General features: G+C 47.6%; 1 protein-coding gene and 1 pseudogene across 1 annotated transcript in view; one reads left to right on the plus strand and one right to left on the minus strand.

Annotated features, from left to right (window-relative positions):
* The window catches only part of pip5kl1 (phosphatidylinositol-4-phosphate 5-kinase-like 1), a 35,442-nt gene extending 18,608 nt beyond the window's left edge, over positions 1 to 16,834 (minus strand). Inside the window, exons 1-3 of the mRNA XM_080211774.1 lie at positions 16,622 to 16,834; positions 5,512 to 5,562; positions 4,007 to 4,161 (exon numbers count right to left, since the gene is read on the minus strand). Coding sequence (XP_080067900.1) covers positions 4,007 to 4,161; positions 5,512 to 5,562; positions 16,622 to 16,834 — 419 coding nt within the window. The remainder of the gene's footprint in view (positions 1 to 4,006; positions 4,162 to 5,511; positions 5,563 to 16,621) is intronic.
* On the plus strand, positions 123 to 1,098 carry LOC145358356 (small nuclear ribonucleoprotein F pseudogene; annotated as a pseudogene).
* Positions 16,835 to 23,485: the final 6,651 nt, after the last annotated feature.

Consider the following 23,485-nt stretch of genomic DNA (forward strand, 5'->3'; position numbering starts at 1 on the left):
CTCTGTTTTAAAGGATTGTCCCTTTAGCCTGAGGTTGTTCCCTCTGGTTCCAGTTTTCCGTACTAGTGAAAACATTGGGTCCAATTTTACCATTTTCATTCTAAGTGCCGATTCCGAGCGCAATGCAGATCCGACTTGGAAATCCGCTTTCAGGCACACCCCCCGGACGCTCTCAGCCACCTCCAGTCCGATTCACGCGGTGGGTTAGCGCTGCCGGAACGATCGGAGCTCTGAACTGCGCACGCGCAGTTAGAAAAAGATTGGAAAAAGTGCACCCGTGTCAAATCGCTCCCCAGACGCAGAGAGCGGAGAAAGTGGCCTGGGAGCGAGGGCAGGATGTAACTCGGGTGGGGGGGAGCAGATGGATCTCTGGGGGTCTGCTGCCTCTGTGGATGATAGGTGGTGGGGGGAGGGGGCAGGGGTGGTGATGAGTCTGGGCAGTGGGAGAGTGGATAAGGACACACACACACACACACACACACACACACACACACACACACACACACACCTGTCCCCATTACCCACTCCCCCACCACCCAGACTGATCGTCACCCCTGGCCTCCCCCCCGCACCAGACATCCATCTGACCCACCTCCCTCCCTCCTCCTCCACCCCCCCAAGACAACGACCTGGCGTCACTCCGCACCCCCCCCTCCCCCCCCCCCCCCCCCCCCCAGAGACTGGTCTGGCCTCACTCCCCCTCCCTTCCAGAAGAATATCTGACTCGCCTCCTCTCCCCTCCACCACCAGACAACGATCAGCCCTCCCCCTCTCCCCCAGCATGGTGAGGGAGGGAGAGGGGTCGAGGAGCTGGCCCCGAGGGCTCTGTGTACCCTCCCCCCGCCCCCACGGGAGTTTACCATTGAATCCAAAACCTTTCCTCAATGGCTTGACTGGCAAACCGGTGATGGTGAAGTTAAAATGGGGAATGGGATACAAGGGCTACTTGGTATCAGCCGATGGATATCTGACCATGCAGCTGGGTGAACACAGGAGAATATATCGATGGTGTTTTGGTGGGTCAAAGTTCTAACAAGGTGTAAGAATTTCCTGTACATCAGAGGAGTTGAGGAAGAGGATGGGGAAATGAGAGAGTGACATTCCTTTTTATTTGAAGAATAATAATGTGTAGAATTTGAGGTTTTATATTCGGCCATTTGAATACGCTGTGTTTGTATTTACACTGATGAGGTCAGGGGTTTGCACTGTGCTGCAAAGTGTAGATGACAAATTATAATTTAATTATCGATAACTGCTCTAGATTGACTCTGAATGTGTTCAAATGTGAATTCAGGTGTAAGTTGAACCAATAAAACCTGAAAAAAAACCAGACACCGATCAGCGCCCCCCTCCCCAAGACACCGATCAGCCCCCCTCCCCCCCAAGACACCGATCAGCGCCCCCCTCCCCAAGACACCGATCAGCGCCCCCCCCCCAAGACACCGATCAGCCCCCCTCCCCCCCAAGACACCGATCAGCGCCCCCCTCCCCAAGACACCGATCAGCGCCCCCCTCCCCAAGACACCGATCAGCCCCCCTCCCCCCCAAGACACCGATCAGCCCCCCTCCCCCCCAAGACACCGATCAGCCCCCCTCCCCAAGACACCAATCAGCGCCCCCCCTCCCCAAGACACCGATCAGCCCCCCCCCTCCCCAAGACACCGATCAGCCCCCCCCTCCCCCCCAAGACACCGATCAGCACCCCCCCTCCCCCCCAAGACACCGATCAGCGCCCCCCCTCCCCCCCAAGACACCGATCAGCACCACCCCCCCCAAGACACCAATCAGCCCCCCCCTCCCTCCCCAAGACACCGATCAGCCCCCCCTCCCCCCCCACCACCACAGATATATCTGACCCACCTCCTCCTCCCTCCTCAGCCAGACAACGACCTGACCCACCCCCACCCCCACCCCCAGAGATATATCTGACCCACCCCCACCCCGATCTGAGTCAGACAGCCACTGGAAACAATGAACACCCTTCTCAGAGGCTGGAGCGCCCGACTCAGACTTTTATTCAGCAGATCAGTAACGGCGCAGTCCCAGATCGGTGAACACGGTGGTAAAGGGGGAAATGCTGATAGAGGAGTGGGGCGGGCAGTTCGTTAATTCAATTTAAATACATTCAAATGTATTTAAATCATCGTTGCGCCCTATTTGGGCGTGGAACGAATCCCCGCCGTTTGTTGGGTCTCAGTAAAGTGGCGATCTGTGTGGAATCGTGTGCAGATTGTGATAAAGACTTCACACCTGACTTTACCATGATTTCGTGTCCGCAAACGGGTGTAAATTGTTGGTAAAAATCGAGCCCATTGTCTCCGTCTCCACTCTATCCAGGCCTCGCAGTATCCTGTAAGATTCCCTCCCCCCTCCATCCTTCTAACCTTCAAAGAGTACAGACCCAGAGTCCTCAACCATTGCTCACACAACAAGTTCTTCATTTCATCGCCCTGGGTGTGCTAGGCGAAGAGAGAGTGAGAGTCCATGGGGGGGGGGGGTTGGTGTGTGTGCGTGTGTGTGTGTGGGGCACAGACCAGCATGGGGTAGGGTATGGAACAGCACTCCACAAAACATAGGAGCAGAAGTAGGCCATTTGGCCCGTCAAGCCTGCTCCACCATTCAATGAGATCATGGCCAATCTGATCTGATGTGATAATTCTCAACTCCGCTTTCCCGCCTTATCCCATACTATCTCCAAAAACATGAGTTCTTATCTTATTGAGTAGCCTTTTGCGCAGAACCTTATCGAACACTTTTTAGAAAATATTACATTTACCACCCAAAGAGAAAATGCTGGAAAATCTCAGCGGGTCTGGCAGCATCTGGAAGGGGAGAAAAGAGCTGACGTGTTGAGTCCACATGAACCTTTGTTGACAAAGGGTCATCTGGGCTCGAAATGTCAGCTCTTTTCTCCCCTTCCAGATGCTGCCAGACCCGCTGAGATTTTCCAGCATTTTCTCTTTTGGTTTCAGATTCCAGCGTCTGCAGTAATTCATCACCTCAAAGAATTCTATTAAATTTATCAAGCATGATTTCCCTTCACGACGCCGTGCTGACTCTGTCTGATTAGATTATGTATTTCTAAATTACATCCTTTATAATGGACTCTAACATTTTCCCAATGACAGATGTTAAGCTAACTGGACTATAGTTACCTGTTTTTAGCCTCTCTCCCTTTTTGAATAAGGATGTAATTTTGGCAGTTTTCCAATCCTCTGGGACGTTCTAGAATTTAATGTTCTTGGACCGGGTCAGGGACCACATGTGGGAGCGGGGAAGGGACTAACATTCGGAGTGGGGGGGGTTGCAGGCGGACATCGAGTCTCAGGACAGCACATGACACATGGAGTGGGGGCTGACACTTGTGGGAGGGAGTGCAGGAGGGGGAAATCTGGCACTCAGGGAAGAGGAGGTGCAAGGGGAGGGGGTGCAGGGGAAGGTGTCCGATGGGGGAGGAGAGGAGCTGCAGGGGAGAGGGTGCAGGGCAGGGGGAGGGGTCTAACACTTGGGGAGGGGGTGCAAAAGGAGGGGGTACAGGGGGAAGGGGATGCAGGGGGAAGAGGTGCAGGGGAGGGGATGCAAGGGGAGGGGTCTACCACTTGGGGAGGGGGTGCAGGGGGAAGGAGGTGCAGGGAGGGGATGCAGAGGGAGTGGGTGCACTGCAAGGGGGTGAGGGGAAGAATTTTTTGGCTTCAAGAAACTGCAGTAAATCCAAAGTACTCTTCAGAATTCCCATCTGAATCTAGAACTCCCAACTTGAATAAATTTCAGTAAAATGACTGCTTGGGACTATCTGTTTAAAACGTAGAGAAATAAAAAAAAGTTTATAGAAATTTAAAAAGACTGAAAAAAAGAGAACAAACAATTCATTTCAAAAACAGTAAGGATGCAGCAGTTCCTGAGACCTATCTAATCTGACACTTGAGGGAGGGGGTGCAGAGAAAAGGGGGGGGGGCAGGGGGGTGGAAAAGGGGGTGCAGAGGGGGAGAAGGGGGTGCAGACTCACGTCAGGAAGAAGTTGGCCTTGCTCTTGGAGTTGCTGATGAACTGAAGGTAGAATCCCTCCGAACTGATGGACTGCTGGTACTCCTTCTCACTCAACCCCAACATGGCCCGGAACTTTGCAAATACAGGCCCAGCAAACGTCTGCATCTCGAAGCCCTGTGAGAGTGAAGACGCAGAGAGACTCTGAGCCCATTGCTGATACAGTGACAATCCCAAACACAAAGAAAAGCTGTGCCAACTGAAGGAGCTTCTATCAATCAGTCAGTCACCTTATGGTGAAGCAATATTATATTCCCATTCAACACCCTGACCTGTTGCTGGGAAGGTGATGACCTAGTGGTATTAATCGCTGGATTATTAATCCAGAAACTCAGCTAATGCTCTGTGGTCCCAGGTTCAAATCCCGTCAGATGGTGGAATTTGAGTCCAATAAAAGAAAAATCTGGAATTAAGAATCTACTGATGACCATGAAACCATTGTTGATTGGTAGAAAAACCCATCTGGTTCACTAATGTCCTTTAGGGAAGGAAATCTGCCATCCTTACCTGGTCTGGCCTACATGTGACTCCAGGGCCACAGCAATGTGGTTAACTCTCAACTGCCCTCTGAACAAGGGCAATTAGGGATGGATAACAAATGCTGGCCAGCCAGCGACTCCCATGTCCCAAAATGAATTTAAAAAAATATTGTTCATTGAAACTGTGCGGCTATTTATTTTTACAAGTTTCAGAATCAACGGGGTCCCCAAAGCTGGGGGAAATACAAAGTGTGATTCGCAACATGAAATAGTCCAGAATGAGAAGACAGATTGAAACCATTCTTAACAGAGTGAGCAGTGGGCACTGCCTGACAGCATGGTGGGGGCAGATTCAATCCAGATATTCCAAAGGGAATTGGTAAGGGTAACCAGGGACAAGGCAAAGGAGCAGCACTAAGTGAATGGCTCATTCAGAGAGCCAGCATAGACACAACGGGCCAAATAGCCATCTTCTGCTCTGTAATAGTTTAGGCAGCACAGTGGAACAGTGGTTAGTACGGTAGCCTCATAGCGCCAGGGACATGGGTTCAATTCTCAGCTTGGATGACAGTCTGTGCGGAGTCTGCACAGTCTCCCCGTGTCTGTGTGGGTTTTTCCTGCAGGTGCTCCGGCTCCTCCCACAGTCAAAAGATGTGCGGGTTAGGTTAGTTGACCATGATAAATTGTTCCTTCGTATCTGGGGGATTAGCAGGGTAAATATGCGGAGTTAAAGGGATAGAATCTGGGTGGGATTGTGGTTGGTGCAGACACGATGGGCCGAATGGCCTCCTTCTGCACTGTAGATTCTATAAACAGCTCTGTGATTTGACAATTCTGTAGTAACAAGGTTTGGATCGGTCAGGTAGGAAAGCAGCTTCTAACATTCCCCTAAACATTCTTGGGGGCAGAGGCCATTCTAAGTAAACATCCTACTATCCCCGAGATGGCACCATTCATAAACGTGGCTGCAGGAATTGGAGAGACCCACCTTGTGTACCTGAGTGAGCTCAGCGCTGAAATCTGGGTCACTCAGAATGCCCTGGAAAAGAAAGCAAACCAGGTTACAGTCAGGCAACTCCTCCCCTTCTCTCATTGTCAAGCAAACAGAAGACAGACCTGCATTTCTGTAGCACCTTTCATGATCCTTCGAAGGCCCCAAACATTGGCTATTGCGCCTGGGAGTCACCGGCTGATGAAAGAGGGAAAGCCCTGTGGGGTTCCCGTGTGTCACCATGGCGACCAGTGGCTACAGCAACTTGCCAACAGGCACCAAGGCCAATAACAACCCACAGCGATGTGTGGTATCACCCCTCCTCCCCCCCAGTGCCCTAAACAGATCATTCGCTCCATGTTCATCAACTCTTGTACATGGAAAGATGCCAACAGTGTGGTCTCTGGACATCCCAAAGTGCCTTACCCATAATGAAACAAGGTCATTGCTGTTGGAATGTAGACAATGCGACAGTCAATTTCACACAGCAAGATCCCACAAACAGCAATGTGGTAATAACCAGATAAGCTGCTTTGATGACAGGTTGTTGACTCCGTTTCCCTCCCCGCTGAGGATTTCCAGCATTTTCTCGCCTTATTTCAGACTTCCAGATTTGGTGTATTTCGCTCTGGCAATTGCCTTTGATGATCTGAAGAACATAAGAAATAGGAGCAGGAGTAGGCCATCTAGCCCCTCGAGCCTGCCCCGCCATTCAATAAGGTCATGGCTAATCTGTCGTGGCTCAGTTCCACCTACCCGCCTGCTCCCCATAACCCTTAATTCCCTTATTGGTCAGAAATCTACCTGTAACTTAAACACATTTAACGAGGTAGCCTCCACTGCTTCAATGGGCAGAGAATTCCAAAGATTCACTACCCCCTCAGAGAAGAAGTTCCTCCTCAACTCTGTTCTAAATTGACTCCCCCTTATTTTGAGGCTGTGCCCTCTCGTTCTTGTTTCCTTTCTAAGCGGAAACTTAGAATAACCATCTTGGGTCCAAGGATACATTTTGGCCAAGATGATGGTAATAACTCCCTGTGGTGGCACAGTGGTTAGCACTGCTGCCTCACAGCGTCAGGGATCCAGGTTCAATTCCGGCCTCAGGTCACCTTCTGTATGGAGTCTGCACATTCTCCCCATGTCTGCGTGAGTTTCCTCCGGATTCTCCAGTTTCCTCTCAGTTCCAAAATAGAGGCTTACAGCATGGAAACAGGCCCTTCAGCCCAACCTGTCCATGCTGTCCAGTTTTCACCAATAAGCTAGTCCCAATTGCTCGCATTTGGCCCACATCCCTCTATATCCATGTAACCTTTCAAATGCTTTTTAAAAGACAAAATTGTACCCATCTCTACCACTGCCTCTGGCAACTTGTTCCAGACACTCACCACCCTCTGGGTGAAAAATTGCCCCTCTGGACCCTTTTGTATCTCTCCCCTGTGTAGGTTAGATGAATTGGCCATGCTAAATTGCCCCTTAGTGTCCCAAGACGTGTGGGTGAGGTGGATTGACTATAGTAAATGTGTGGGATTACGGGGATAGGGCTGTGAGTTTAGACTTGGGTAAGATGCTCTTTGGAGAGTCAGAGCAGATTCGATGGGCCAAATGGCCTCCTTCTGCACAGTAGGGGTTCTATAGTTCTATTCTATGCTCTTCAAAATAATAACCATGGGATCTTTTACACCCAACGAGGAGACAGCTTTAATATCTCAGCCAGGAGACTGCACTGCTGACACTGCCCCTGCCGTATGGCACAGAAATTTTGCACTCGGATCTTTGGAGTGGGGCTTACAGCCTCCAGGATTGAGAGTTACCTCACTGAGCCAGAGCTGACAAGAGGAGCAGCTATGGTAGTGGAGTGAGTGTTACAGGGTGAAGCACAGTCACACTCAAAAGGTCAGTTTCTGAGATGCTCGAGTCTGGTTTGTCCTCATTCTGCTCATGTCCAGGAAAGGAAGAGGTCCTCCTTTTGGAGTCTCCGTACACAGGAGGTGATCACTTGGCTCTTGGGAAAAATTCTCCAGTTAGTCCCTCTGTCCCAATCCCGACATTTTTCTTTCCTACAAGTATTTATCCAAATCCCACACGAAAATTGCTGCTTCCTCCACCCTCTCGTCAGCGCATTCTCGATAATAACTCGCTGGGTTAACATCTCCTCCTCTGGCCCCTTCTTTCACTAATCACCTGGATCCTGGAATTCTCCACCCCAGAGGGTTGTGAATGCCCCAGCGTTGAGACTGGAACAGACAGATTTTTGATCTCTCAGAGAATCCAGGGATTCAGAAGAAATTTTCAACAAGAGTCATATTCATAGAATCATAGAATCCCAACAGTGCAGAAGGAGGCCATTCGGCCCATTGCGTCTGCACTGATCACAATCCCACCCAGGCCCGATCTCTGTAACCACACATATTTACCCTGTTAATCCCCTTGACACCAGAGTCAATTTAGCACGGCCAGTCCACCTAACCCGCACATCTTTGGACTGCGAGAGGAAACCCACACAGATGCAGGGAGAATGTGCAAACGCCACACAGACAGCGAGCTAAGGCTGGGAATCGAACCCAGATCCCTGTGGTTGGATCCACAGTCTGAAAGACGTGCTGGTTAGCTGTATTGGCAGTGCTAAATTCTCACTCTGTGTACCTGAACAGGCGCCGGAGTGTGGCAACTAGGGTCTCTTCACAGTAATTTCATTGCAGTGTTAATGTAAGCTTACTTGTGACTAATAAATAAACTTTACTTGAGGTATACATCAGCCACGATCTCGTTGAATGGTGGGATAGGCTAGATGGGCTGAGTGGCCTCCTCTTCCTGCATGTTGACCAATAAATATCTCTCAATTAGCCTGTTGATGTTGGGTAATATTCCAGGGTTTAAATCTGTGTCAGAAAGGCCTTAACATTCCTCCAGAGATTTAAAACCCGTGCCTCTTATTATGTTGATACCAACACAATAAACCCAGGAGAATTGAGAGTGTTAATAACAGGGCAGCTTTAATCCTTGGGGTATTGGATAGTCTCAGCTCTGTGTTAGTCAACAAGGGTCCCCTCTTGACTCTCCAATGGAGGTAGAGAGACATGTGTTGCTGATCACCATAACAAACTGACCGGGAGGCAGGAGCAGGGACTCCCTCGCTCTATCACTGTGCGACAGTGGTACATTAGGAAGATGAAGAGGCCATTCAGGCCCTCAATTAGTGTTCTGACACTCAATGAGGTCCCCTCTGCTCTGCAATAATGGAGGGAAGGGAGTTGGTTCGGCTCAGCTGGTTAGTGATGTAGAGAGATACCAACAGCGTGGGTTCAATTCCCGTGCCGGCTGAACTTATTCAGGAGGGCCCTGCCTTTTCCACCTTGCCCCTTGCCTGAGGTTAGATCGCCACCAGTCTGCTCTCCCCGTCAAAGTGGGGGGAACAGCCTACGGTGGCTTTACCTTTTTACTAATGAAGATCTTTCAGTCTCTGGTGAGAACATTTCAACTCTCCCCAGAATCCACAGCTTCCTGCATAAGCGAGTTCCAAATTTCCACAATCCTGTCTGTGAAAATGTGTTTCCCCATTCCCACCGAAATGAGCTGGCTCGGAAGATTAGTATTGATTCCCCACTAAAGGAGATTGTTCCTCTTTCTGTGATAAGCCCCTGAGTTTTCCATGGGGAATACAAGCCTGGTCAGTGCCTGAACCTTCTCCATCCTGATCTCATCCCAATGATTCTGCACTCCACCCCTCCAAAGCCAGTATATCCTTCCCCGATTACGGTGCCCAGAACCGAAGGCGAGATTCCAGGTGGTGTCCACTAAACAACTCACTGGGGGGGGAGGTTCCACAGACACCTCCATTCTCAATCGTACAATCCCTACGGTGCAGAAAGAGGCCATTTGGCCCATCGAGTTTGTCCCGACCACAATCCCACTCAGGCCCTTTCTCTGCAAGCCCAAGCATTTACCATCGTTAATCCCCTGACACAAGGGTCAACTTAGCATAACCAATCAACCTAACCTGCACATCTTTGGAGTGTGGAATAAACCGGAACACCTGGAGGAAACCCATGCAGACACATGTGGAGAACATGCAAACTCCACATAGACAGTGGCCCAAGGCTGGAATTGAACCTTGGACTCCGATGATGTGAGGCAGCAGTGCTAACCACTGTGTCACCGTGCCACCCCCATGCTGGAGGAGCCCAGCACATCAGTGCAAAAGATAAGGCTGAAGCATTTGCAACAATCTTCAGCCAGAAGTGCTGAGTGGATGATCCATCTCGGCCTCCTCCAGTGGTCCCCAGCATCTCAGATACCAGTCGGCATCCAATCCAATTCACTCCACATGATATGAAATGGCTGAAGGTACTACGTACTGCAAACGTAATGGGCCCTGACACTGGTACTCAAGATTTGTGCTCCAGAACTTGCTGCTCCCCTAGCCAAGCTCTTCCAGTACAGTTACAACACTGCCATCTACCCAACAATGAGGAAAATTGCCCAGGTATCTCCTGTACATAAAAAGCAGGACAGATCCAACCAGCCAATTACCACCCAGTCAGTCTACTCTCGATCATCAGTGATGGAAGGGGTCATTGACAGCGCTATCTAGCAACACCTGCTCAGCAATAACCTGCTCAGTGACGCCCAGTTTGGCTTTCGCCAGGGTCACTCAACTCCTGACCTCATTACAGCCTTGATTCAAACAAGAGCTGAATTCCCAAGGTGCGGTGAGAGTGACAGTTCTTTTCATCAAAGCAGCATTTTACTGAATATGACATCAAGGAGCCCTGGTAAAACTGGAGCCAATGGGAATCAGGGAGAAAATTCTCCGCTGGTTGGAGTCGTACCTGGCACAGAGGAAGGTGGTTGTGGTGGTTGGAGGCCAATTATCTCAGGTCCAGGAGATCACTGCAGGAGTTCCTCTGCATAGCGTCCTGGCCCCAGTCATCTTCAGCTGCTTCATCAATGACCTTCTCTCCATCAGAAGGTCAGAAGTGGGGATGTTCGCCGGTGATTACACTAGTGTTCAGCACCACTTGTGACTCCTCAGATACTGAAGCAGGCCATGTCCAAATGCAGCAAGATCTGGATAATATCCAGGCTTGGGCTGACAAGTGGTAAGCAACATCTTCATCACACAAGGTGCCAGGCAATGATCATCTCCAACAAGAGAGAATCCAAACGTTGAAAAAATACTGGAAAATCTCAGCAGGTCTGACGGCATCTGTGGAGAGAGAATAGAGCCAACGTCCGCTCTGACGAGGGGTCAACTTGATTCCAAAACATTGGCTCTATTCTCTCTCCACAGATGCAGAGTTTTTCCAGCATTTTCTGTTTTTGTTTCAGATTCCAGAATCCGCAATATTTTGCTTTTATATTAGAATCGAAACATCTCCCCTTGACACTCAATGGCATTACCATCACTGAATCCCCCATTATCAACGTACTGGGAGTTACCACTAAAAAAAAAAATGGCAAGTAACATTCATGCCACAGAAATGCCAGGCAATGACCATCTCCAGCAAGACAGGATCTAACCATCCCCGTTGATATGCAATGGCATTACCATTACTGAATCCTCCATTATCAACGTGCTGGGGGATTACCATTGACCAGAAGGTGAACTGAACCAGCTATATAACTCACATAAATATAAAACAGGGTGATCATGACTGGGAATTAAATATCCAGGAGTATTAGACTATTCAGAAGGACAGACAGGAAGGTAAGGGAGGTGGTGTAGCTCTGATATTTAAGGATGGCATCAAGGCAGTAGTGAGAGGTGATGTAGGTTCTATGGAGAAAAAGGTTGAATCCATTTGGGTGAAAGTTAGAAATAGTAAGAAGAAAAGGTCACAAATAGACGTAATTTAAGAATTACATAATTAATTATTAAAAGAAATAATAACATCACGGTGGGACAAGCAACAAACCAGGAAATAACTGATGCATGTAAAGATCAAACGGTAATTGGCATAGGGGATTTTAATTTACGTGTCAATTGGTTAAATCAGGTTGGTCAAGGAGGAGTTTATAGAATGTCTCCGCGATAGTTTCCTTGAACAGTATGTAATGGAAACTACCAGGGAGCAAGCTATCCTAGATCTGGTCCTATGTAATGAGACAGGAATAATTAATGATTTTACAATTAGGGATCCTCTTGGAAGAAGTGATCACTGTATGTTGAATTTAAAATACAGATGGAGAAGGTAAAATCCAATACCAGTGTCTTGTGTTTAAAGAAAGGAAACTACAGTGGGTGAGGGAGGAGTTAGCTAAGGTAGATTCCAGCAAAAACTTTATGGTGGGACAACTGAGGAACAGGGGAGGACTTTCAAAGCGATCTTACACAGTGCTCAGCAAAAGTATATATCAGTGATAAGGAAGGACTGTAGAGAAAGAGGTAATTCGCCATGGATATCTAAAGAAGTAAAGGGGGTATCAAGTTGAAAGAAAACGCATACAAAGTGGGAAAGATTAGTGGGGACTGAGAGGATTGGGAAATCTTTAAAGGTCAACAGAAAGCCACAAAAAAGCTATAGAAAAGTAAGATGAATTATGAGAGTAAACTAGCTCAGAATATAAAAACAGATAGCAAAAGCTTCTACAAATATATAAAACAAAAAAAAGAGTGGCTGAGGTAAACATTGGTCCTTCAGAGGACAAGAAGGGGGATGTAATAACTGGAAATGAGAAAATGGCTGAGGCATTGAACAGGTATTTTGTGTCGGTCTTCACAGTGGAAGACCCAAATAACATGCCAAAAATTGATGAGAAGGCGGCTATGGCAGGTGAGGAATGATCATTATCACTAAGGAGGTAATGTCGGGCAAGCTGATGGGGTTAAAGTTGACAAGTCTCCTGGCCCTGATGGAATGCATCCAAGGATACTAAAAAAAGAGATGGCGTGAGAAATAGCAAATGCACTCATTATTTACCAAAATTCGCTGGACTCTGGGGCAGTTCCCATAGATTGGAAAACAGCAAATGTGATGCCATGTTTAAAAAAGGAGGTAGATTAAAGGCAGGTAACTATAGGCTGGTTAGCTTAACCTCTGTAGTGGGGAAAATGCTTGAATCTATCATCAAGGAAGAAATAGTGAGACACCTGGATATAAATTGTCCCATTGGGAAGACACAGCATGGGTTCATGAAGGAAAGGTCATGTTTGACTAATTTACTGTAATTCTTTGAAGACATTATCAATGCAGTGGACAACTGAGAACCTGTGGATGTGGTGTATCTGGATTGTCAGAAGACATTCAGCAAGGTGCTGCACCAAAGACTGCTACATAAGATAAAGGTGCATGGCGTTACGGACAATGTATTAGCATGGAGAGAGGATTGGTTGACTAATAGAAAACAAATGGGTATTTTTCTGGTTTTGGATCAGTGCTTAGTAGTGTGCCTCAGAGATCAGTGTTGGGACTGCAATTGTGTACGATTTACGTAGATGATTCGGAGTTGGGGACCAAGTGTAGTGTGTCAATGTTACAGATGACACTAAGATGAGTGGCAGAGTAAAGTATGCAGAGGACGCTGGAAGTCTGCAAAAGGATATAGATAGTTTAAGTGGGTGGGCGAGAGTCTGGCAGATGGAGTACAATGTTAGTAAATGTGAGGTCATCCGTTTTGGTAGGAATAACAGCAAAATTAATTATTATTTAGTGATAAAAAATTGCAGCATGCTGCTGTGCAGAGGGACCTGGGTGTCCTTGTGCATTTATCACTAGGAGTTGGTTTGCAGATGCAGCAGGTAATTAAGAAGGCAAATGGAATTTTGTCCTTCATTGCTAGAGGGATGGAGTTTAAAAACAGCGAGGTTATGTTGCAGCTGTATAAGGTACTGGTGAGGCCACAGCTGGAGTACTGAGTACAGTTTTGGTCTCCTTATTTAAGGAAGGATAGACTGACAAGGGGGATGGGATGCAGAGGAGATTCCCTAGGTAGATTCCGGAGTTGAGAGGGTTGGCTTATAAACAGAAACTGAGTAGACTGGGACTATACTCATTGGAATTTAGAAGAATGAGGGGGAATCTGATAGAAACATAAAATTTTGAAGGAAATGGGTAAAATAGAAGCAGGGAGGTTGTTTTCACTGGTGGGTGAAACCAGAATTAGGGGGCATGGCCTCAAAATAAGGGGGAGTATATTTAGGATTGAGTTAAGGAGGAACTTCTTTGCACAAAGGGTTGTGAATCTGTGGAATTCCCTACCCAGTGAAGGCTACCTCATTGAATATTTTTAAGGCAAGGATAGATACATTTTTGAACGGTAAAGGAATTAAAGGTTATGGGCGGGTAAGTGGTGCTGAGTCCACAAAAAGATCAGCCATGATCTTATTGAATGATGGAGCAGGCTCGAGGGGCCAGATGGCCTACTCCTGCTCCTAGTTCTTATGTCCTTATGTAAATACTGTGGTTGCAAAAGCAGATTAGAGTCTGGGAGTTCTGCGACAAGTAACTCACCACCTGACTTCCCAAAGCGGGTCCACCATTCACAAAGCACAAGTCAGGAAGTGTGATGGAATACTCTCCACTTGCCTGGCTGAGCGCAGCTCCAACAACACTGAACACTTCTCCATAGAACAGGAGGATTCCCAAAGATGGAGTAGAAACTCTGCCGTGAGACTGGAAACCTGTGTATGTATACTGGTTTCTAATCAATCTGCAGTTATGCATCCTAAGCTACACATCTTTGTGCTTGTAATGAATAGAAATAGAGATTTCCATTAGTATGCAGTGTGGAGCATTCATTGTCCAAGACAAACTGGATTGGATCTACGTGTGCTGGCCTTGTTAGTTGCCATCTCAGTCAGCACAAGGAAACTCCAATCCCTCGATATGGAGTTGGATATGAGTAAAGCGCTGGAGTTAATAGAATACCCACAGAGAGACAGCAAGCATCCACCGTCTCTCTCAGGTTTTCCAAATCTAGTTGGATGCTTCCTCATGGAATTCATAGAATCCCTACAGTGCAGAAGGCGGCCATTTGGCCCATCAAGTCTGCACTGACTTTCCAATAGCACATCCCACCCAGACCTGATCCCCACAACCCCACATACTTACCTCACTAATCTCCCTAACCTACACATCTTGGGACACTAAGGAGCAATCTGGCACGGCCAATCCACCTAATCCGCACATCTTTGGGGGTGTGGGAGGAAACTGGAGCAAACATAGGAAACCCACACAGACGTGGGGACAATGTGAAAACTCCACACAGACAGTGACCCAAGACCGGAATCGAACCGGGATCCCTGGCACTGAGAGGCAGCAGTGCTAACCACGGTGCCACATCAGCTGCTCGCTGGCAACCAGCTCGCTGAACTGTGGCTGGACATATTCCTGGACTGAGGCTGAGTGACCACCCTTCGCCCAAACTCCCACCCAAGGTGCCCACTGCCTTCCTCCAGCCAATCAGAAAGTTTAGTAGATTCTCCTTTACCCAACTGGATGCTTTATAACTGTGCGAGAATGACGTTCCCCCCCTTCCATTTCTGACACTTTCATAACTCAATTGGAAAACAGGACAAAGAAAATGAAAAAAAAACAGATTATCAGCGTCGCCCCAGGGCTGCCAGAAACAATATCAAAGGAAATTCATCCTTAACTCCTGCAGCGCCCAGGACAAAGCTGGAAAGTTGACAATAGTGAGATCTCATTGAGACGTATAAGATGATGAATGGGATGGATAGGATAGAGGTGGAGAGACTCTTCCCGCTCAAAAAAGACAGTAGGACTAGGGGGCACAGCCTCAAGATAAAGGGGAGGCGGATTAGAACGGAGTTGAGGAGGAACTTCTTCACTCAAAGGGTGGTGAATCTCTGGAATTCTCTGCCCGTTGAAGTGGTGGAGGCTGCCTCGCTAAATATTTTTAAGAAGCGGGTTGATGGGTTTTTGATAAGAGAGGGGATTAAGGGTTATGGGGAGAGGGCGGGAAAGTGGAACTGAGCCACAACAGATCAGCCATGATCTTATTGAATGGCGGGGCAGGCTCGAAGGGCTAGATGGCCTACTCCTGCTCCTATTTCTTATGTTCTTATGTTCTTATGTTTCTCTCTCTTTCTCTGCACTGGGTTCAAAATTGGATCTGAGGAAAGGCCATTCTGCTTCAGGGCTACTTGGCTGTATACAGAATGGAAATGATGGCTTATTCTCCTGTCAATCATCCTCAGAAACCACACTGCTGTATGTGGCTCTGATTGAGGTTAGGTGCAGAATGAGGTATACTAGTCTCTACTATTGGGGTGGCATGACGGCACAGTAGTTAGCACTGCTGCCTCTCAGCACCAGGAATCTGAGTTCAATTCCGGCCTTGGGTCACTGCCTGTGTGGAGTTTGCACATTCTCCCCGTGTCTGCCTGGGTTTCCTCCGGGTGCTCTGGTTTCCTCCCACAGTCCAAAGATGTACGGGTTAGGTTGATTGGCTGTGCTAAATTGACCCTAATATCAGGCAGAAGACTCGCAGGGTAAATGCACGGGGTTATGAGGAGAGGGCCTGGCTGGGATTGTAGACAGTGCAGACTGGATGGGTCGAATGGCCTCCCTCTGCACTGTCAGGATTCTCTGACTCGCTGCATTCTGCTGGGGGAACAACCCCTGCTTTTTATCAGGATAAGCAGCTTTGGTTAAAAGTGAATGGTGTAGTTGATGGAACCTCCATTTGTCAAATAAACAGAGTCTGCTGGGTAAGTATTATCATAGAATCCCTACAGTGCAGAAGGAGACCATTCAGCCCATTGAGTCTGCACCAACCACAATCCCACCCAGACCCTATCCCCATAACCCCACATATTTACCCTGCTAATCCCCCTGACATTAGGGTCAATTTAGCATGGCCAACCAACCTAACCCACACATCTTTAGACTGTGGGAAGAAACCCACACAGACACAGAGAACATGCGAACTCCACACAGGTGGTGACCCAAACTGGGGAATCAAATCCCCTGGCGCTGTGGGGCAGCAGGGCCAACCACTGTGCTACCGTGCCACCCTCTGTTTGCTGTGCTCCGAACAAATAGACACTGTTTGCCGTAAAGCAGACTGTTTGCCATAGAGCCTGACCCATTGCCCTCTCACTGGCTGGCGTGGCGATGCGAGTGGACACGCTGGTTAACCTTACCATTTGTGGATTGTCGATGGAGACTTGCACAGCAGCTGTCAGTCCCTCCTTCAGCATACAGGTAAACTCATAAAACTCATGATCACGGTCAATCTCAAACAGACCCAGCAGTTTCCACTTCTGTCTGACTCGCCACAGAAACTTTCTCTTTGCAGCTGATCTTTGGTTGACATTGGCCTCTTGGCTGTCTGTCTGCAAAGAGGAAACAAACATCAAAATATGTTAGTGCCTCGAATCCTTCTCCGTTATTTACGCAGCTGGGGCCCAGAGAGGTGGTGATAAATTACTGCAGGGTTGTTGTCCTTCAGAAAGCAAGAAACCAAGAAATTAACCTGGGCACGAGGCACGCAATCTCAACCAGCAATCTCACCCTGAGTGCTACAGTGTCTACAGAGCTAATACCTGCAGCAGGGGAGGAAAGTCCAAAGAAGCGCGGGTTAAAGAACAAAGAACAAAGAAAATTACAACAGAGGAACAGGCCCTTTGGCCCCTCCAAGTCTCACCGACCATACTGCCCGACTGAACTAAAGCCTCCTACCCTTCCGGGGATTGTATATGAATAGACTGGGCTTATACTCGTTAGAGTTTAGAAGGATGAGGGGAGATCTCATGGAGACGTATAAGATGGTGAAAGGGATGGATAGGGTAGAGGTGGAGAGGTTCCTCCCGCTCAGAAAGGACAGTAGGACTAGGGGGGGCACAGCCTCAAGATAAAGGTGGGGGGGGGGGGGGGGCGGTTTAGAACAGAGTTGAGGAGGAACTTCTTCACTCAAAGGGTGGTGAATCTCTGGAATTCTCTGCCCGTTGAAGTGGTTGAGGCTTCCTCGCTAAATATATTTAAGACGCGGGTAGATAGGCTTTTGGTAGGCAAGGGGATTAAGGGTTATGGGGAGAAGGCGGGAAAGTGGAACTGAGCCACTATCAGATCAGCCATGATCTTATTGAATGGCGGGGCAGGCTCGAAGGGCTAGATGGCCTACTCCTGCTCCTATTTCTTATGTTCTTATGTTCTTATTCCCATCCTATTCATGTATTTGTCCAGATGCCCTTAGAAGTCACTATCATATCCGCTTCCACTACCTCCCTTGGCAGCGAGTTCCAGGCACTCACCATCCTCTGTGTAAATCTTGTACATCTCCTTTAAACCTTGCCCTTCGCACCTTAAACCTGTGCCCCCCCCCCCCAGTAATTGACTCTTCCACCCTGGGAAAAAGTTTCTGACTATCCACTCTGTCCATGCCCCTCATAATCTTGCAGATTTCTATCAGGTCTCCCCTCAACCTCCATCGTTCTAGTGAGAACAAACCAAGTTTCTCCAACCTCTCCTCATTGCTAATGCCCTCCATACCAGGCAACATCCTGGTAAATCTTTTCTGTACCCTCTCCAAAGTCTCCGCATTCTTCTGGTAATGTGGTGACTAGAATTGAACACTATATTCCAATTGCAGCCTAACTAAGGTTCTATAAAGCTGCAAGGTGGGTTGGCCATGCTAAATTGGCCCTTAGTGTCATAAGGATTGGCAGGGTAAATACACGGGATTATGGGAATAAGGCCTGGGTGGGATTGTGGTTGATGCAGACTTGATGGGCCAAATGGCCTCCTTCTGCACGGTGGGGATTCTATGATTCGGAGAAACACCAGCCAGCCTGATGTTGCGAGGTTAATTTAGGTCAGCGAAAGTGCAGCTTTCTCGTGGCTCTCAGAAGACAAGGGACATAAAGATTGACATAGTGTGGAATTCAGATTGATAAATTCAGCTCTTCACTCGAAATCAGGAAAAGGATGGCTGATGACAAATCAGGAGTGAAGATTTCAGATGACAAGTCCTCAGAATTAAGTCAGCTCACCAACAGCACAGTGGTTAGCACTGCTGCCTCACAGCGCCAGGGACCTGGGTTCAATTCATGGCTTGGGTCACTGTCTGTGAGGAGTCTGCACATTCTCCCCGTGTCTGCATGGGTTTCCTCCCACGGCCCAAAAGATGTGCTGGTTAGGCTCTTTGGCTGTGGTAGATTCTCTCCGTATACCCGAACAGGTGCCGGAGTGTGGCGACTGGGGGATTTTCACAGCAACTTCATTGCAGTGTTAATGTAAGCCTACTTGTGACACTAATAAACAAACTTTAAACAGAGGAAGACTGAAGTATTTTGATTCCACGGCTAACAGTGAGATGTCCCAAGGTGCTTCACAGGAGCGCTTTCTACAAAATGTTGGCCGGAATCTTCCAGCTGTTCCTGCCGGGATTCTCCAGACCCGCTGCCACGGACAGAGATTGGGCTGAGTGCCAATGGGGTGTGAAGAGCCAGGGAGTTCCACCCGTTGACACTGAACCAAAGAACGTGTTGTTAGGAAAGACAACCAAGGGTTCAGTCAGGGGGTTTTAAGGAGGGTCTTTGTAATAACTCATTGATGGCAGAAATCCCTTCACCAGAATCCCTTTATTTACAAACTCTAACACAGAGTGCTCGCAGTCAGCAGTCTACCTTCCAGGGTGCCAGAGGAATTGACACTCCCAGTTAAAGACAAGGAAAAGACTCCCTGATTGGCCCATAAATTGACTCCTTAATCAGGGAGCTCATACTCTAACAGGCCAACCTCAATGGCCTGATTGAAGTCATTATAGACGTAGGGAGAGGTAGAGAAGTGGAGACGTTCAGGAAGGACATTGCGCAGCTTAGGACAACGATGGAAAGAAAAGAACTGAGGAAGTGCAGGAGGCCAGAAACGGAGGAATTTCATTGGGGAGGGGAGTGGGGGAGGGGGGGGTGTGTTATAGGACTGGAGTGGGTGGAAGAATAGAAACTAGGAGTAAATGTAGGCCATTCAGCACTTGAGCCTGCTCTGTCATTCAACATGAGCATGACTGATCCTCTATCTTAAAGCCATACTCCTACACTCTGCACAAACCCCATGAAGCCTTTCCAGTGTCTGGAAGTCTATTTACTTCTTCAGTGATTTAGCACCGCAGCCTTCTGTGAACGAGAATTCCACAGGTTCAACACCCTCGGTGAGCGGTGACAGAGATAGGGAGGAGTGAGGCCAGGGGACATGGTAATGAGAAATAATTTTAAAATCTGGGTATTTGGATAGGGAATCGAAGTAGGTCAGTGAGCACTGGGGTGGTGGATGAACAGGACTTGATGCGAGTCAAGACCATAAGACGTAGCAGCAGAAGTAGGCCATTTGCCCCATCGTGTCTGTTCCAATGTTCAGTGAGATCACGATTGATCTCATAGAATCCTGACAGTGCAGAAGGAGGCCATTTGGCCCATCAAGTTTACACTGACCACAATCCCACCCAGGCCCTATTCCTGTAACCCTACATATTTACCCTGCTAATCCCCAGACACTAGTGTCAATTTACCATGGCCAATCCACCTAACCCACACATCTTTGGACTGTGGGAGGAAACTGGAGCACCCGGAGGAAACCCAGGCAAACACGAGGAGAATGTGCAGACTTTGCACAGACAGTGACCCGAGCTGGGAATTGAACTTAGGTCCCTGGTGCTGTGAGGCACCAGTGCTACCCACTGTGCCATCATGCCGTCCAAATGTATAATCTGACATAACATGGGCACCTGTGTTACCACTAAACTGAAGATATTGTATTGTCTTATATTGAGATTTTTGAAGAGGTAACCAAGAAGGTAAATGAGGTCAGTGTGGTTGATGTTGTCTACGTGGATTTTAGCAAGGCCTTTGACAAGGTACCGCATGGTAGGTTGTTGCACAAGGTTAAATCTCATGGGATCCTGGGTGAGGTAGTTAAATGGATACAAAATTGGCTTGATGACAGAAGACAGAGGGTTGTAGAGGCTTGTTTTTCAAACTGGAAGCCTGTGGCCAGTGGTGTGCCTCAGGGATCAGTGCTGGGTCCACTGTTACTTGTCATTTATACAAATTATTTGTATGAGAATATAGGACGAAAGGTTAGTAAGTTTGTAGATGACACCAAGATTGGTGGCAAGTGGACAGTGAAGAAGGTTATCTCAGACTGCAACGGGATCTTGATCAATTGGGCCAGTGGGCTAATGAATGGCAGATGGAGTTTAATTTTCGATAAATGCGAGGTGATGCATTTTGGTAGATTGAAAGAGGACAGGACTTAGTTAATGGTAGGGTGTTGGAGAAAGTTATAGAGCAAAGAGACCTAGGGATACATGTTCATTGCTCCTTGAAAGTAGAGGACAGAGTGGTGAAGGAGGCATTCATCATGTTGGTTTCGTTGGTCAAAACATTAAATACAGGAGTTGGGACATCTTGTTGAAGCTGTACAAGACATTGGTAAGGCCACACTTGGAATACTGAGTACTGTTCTGGTCACCCTATTATAGAAAGGATATTGTTAAACTAGAAAGAATGCAGAAAAGATTTGCTAGGGTGTTACTCGGACTTGATTGTTTGAGTTATAAAGGAGAGGCTGGATAGACTGGGACTTCTTTTTCTCTGGAACGTAAAAGGCTGAAGGTGATCTTATAGAGGTCTATAAAATAATGAGGGGCATAGATCAGCTAGATGGTCAATATCTTTTCCCAAAGGTAGGAGAGTCTAAAACTAGAGGGCATAGATTTAAGGTGAGAGAGGAGAGATACAAAAGTGTCCAGAGGGGCAATTTTTTCACACAGAGGGTGGTGAGTGTCTGGAACAAGCTGCCAGAGGCAGTAATAGAGGCAGGGACAATTTTGTCTTTCAAAAAGCATTTAGATAGTTACATGGGTACGATGGGTACAGAGGGATATGGGTCAAAAGCAGGCAGTTGGGGCTAGCTTAGGAGTTTAACAAAAAAGGGTGGCGTGGACAAGTTGGGCTGAAGGGCCTGTTTCCAAGCTGTAAACCTCTATGATTCTAGTACCCTTCAAAACTCTGCAGGTGTGCAACTCAGCTCTCTACTATCTACAAGGCACAAGTCAGGAGTGTAATGGAATACTCCCTATTTACCTGGATGGGTGCAGCTCCAACAACACTCACGCTCAACAGCATCCAGAGCAAAACAGTCCCGTTTGGTTGACCCTCCCATCCATCACCTTAAACATTCACTCCCTCCGTCATGCCAACTTCAGCTACACCTCACAAAACTGAAACCCGCACCATCCACATCAGCGGTGGGCCACCTGTGGGGTAATGTGTGGCCCACCCAGGTTCTGAGCATGACCCATTAGACATTTTATTGACTGTTGTCCACACACAGGGTTGCCACATTCCACTAACTTCCGTCAGTGTAGTTTTAAGTGAAGTGAGCTGTCTGGTGATTGCTTACAATAGAATCATAGACTCCCTACAGTGCAGAAGGAGGCCATTTGGCCCAACAGGCCTGCACTGACCACAATCCCACAAAGACCCTATTCCCTTAACCCCACATATCTACCCCTGACACTAGGGTCAATTTAGCATGGCCAATCAACTTGACCCGCACAACATTGTAAGATGCGAGTTAAACTGTTCGACCTCATTGAATGGCAGAGCAGATTCAAAGGGCCAAATGGCCTATTTCTGCTCCTATGTCTTATATCCTAACTCACGTCATTGAGCGTCCAAATTTTAAATATTTATTTAGTTTTTACCACTTGAAGTTGATGACAGTTCTATCAGTATATAAATGATTATGAAATATTCCGTGTGTATTGAAGGTATTCAACGTTATTCATGAGGTCAAAGTGAGTGAACAAGCTCGACTGCAATCTTGTGACCACTGAGATGAAGGCGGGCCACTGGGGTGGTGGGCACGGTGCAGACAGTACCATAAGCAGGCAGTGCCTACTTTATGCTGTTTCCACCATTCCTACTTTACACCCTGGGCATTCCTCCAGTCTCCTCCTGGGATAAAACCGGGAAAGTCATTGTTTCCCTACAAGGATTGCAGGGCCTAGTTATTCATCGTGGACTTAAAGAATATGAACTCATTATTACAGATCAGGAAAAGATACGTTTACCAAGCATGGACTAGAACCTTCACTGAGCAACAGGAGCTGGCTGCACTCTGAATAAGGCTGTGTCTCCAAAGCTGTGTTTCACAAAGTGCAATGCGTCACATTTAATTGAAGCCAGTAAACACTGTGCTGTTGTAACTCTGAAAGCAAGTTATTGTACTGTTGGTGACAATCTCTCTTCCCATTGCTTCCATTCTGTGTGGGGAAAGATGAAACAAAGTGCTGATTAGAAATACAGCTTCTTCTTCCAGTGCCACATCTGAAGGATCTTCTGATGTCAGAGCTGCCATGGGTCCTCCACAAATAATGGAGGAAAGCTCAGGCTACAAAATGAGCTTTAAATCCTCAACACAAAACGCACCCAGATCCAATCCCGCTGCGAGACCGGAGACCAAGACCATCCAATTCTGGGCATCACATTATAAAGAAAGTTAGAAGTCTCACAACAACAGGTTTATTTGGAATCATGAGCTTTCAGAGTGCCGCTCCTTCATTAGGTGACTGGAGATTAGGTTCACAAACACGACATATATAGGCAAAGACACAATTGCAAGATAATGGTCGGAACGCGATTCCTTACAGGTAATCAAGTCTTTACAGGTACAGACAGTGCGAGTGGAAATTATCCCTCTCTCCATCTGCTCTGTCTGTACCTGTAAAGACTTGATTACTTGTAAAGACTCACATTCCAACCATTATCTTGCAATTGTGTCTTTGTCTGTATATGCCATGTTTGTGAACCTAATCTCCACTCACCTGAGGAAGGAGCAGGACTCTGAAAGCTCGTGATTCCAAATAAACCTGTTAAGACTTTAATCTGGTGTTGTGAGACTTCTTACTGTGCACAGCCTAGTCCAACACCAACATCTCCACACCATTATAAGAAAGAACTTTGAAGAGAGTATTTTGTATTTGTTCACGGGACATGGACATC

This window comes from Carcharhinus amblyrhynchos, chromosome 25 (assembly GCF_965287045.1).
Source record: "Carcharhinus amblyrhynchos chromosome 25, sCarAmb.v2.hapA, whole genome shotgun sequence".
NCBI lineage: Eukaryota > Metazoa > Chordata > Chondrichthyes > Carcharhiniformes > Carcharhinidae > Carcharhinus > Carcharhinus amblyrhynchos.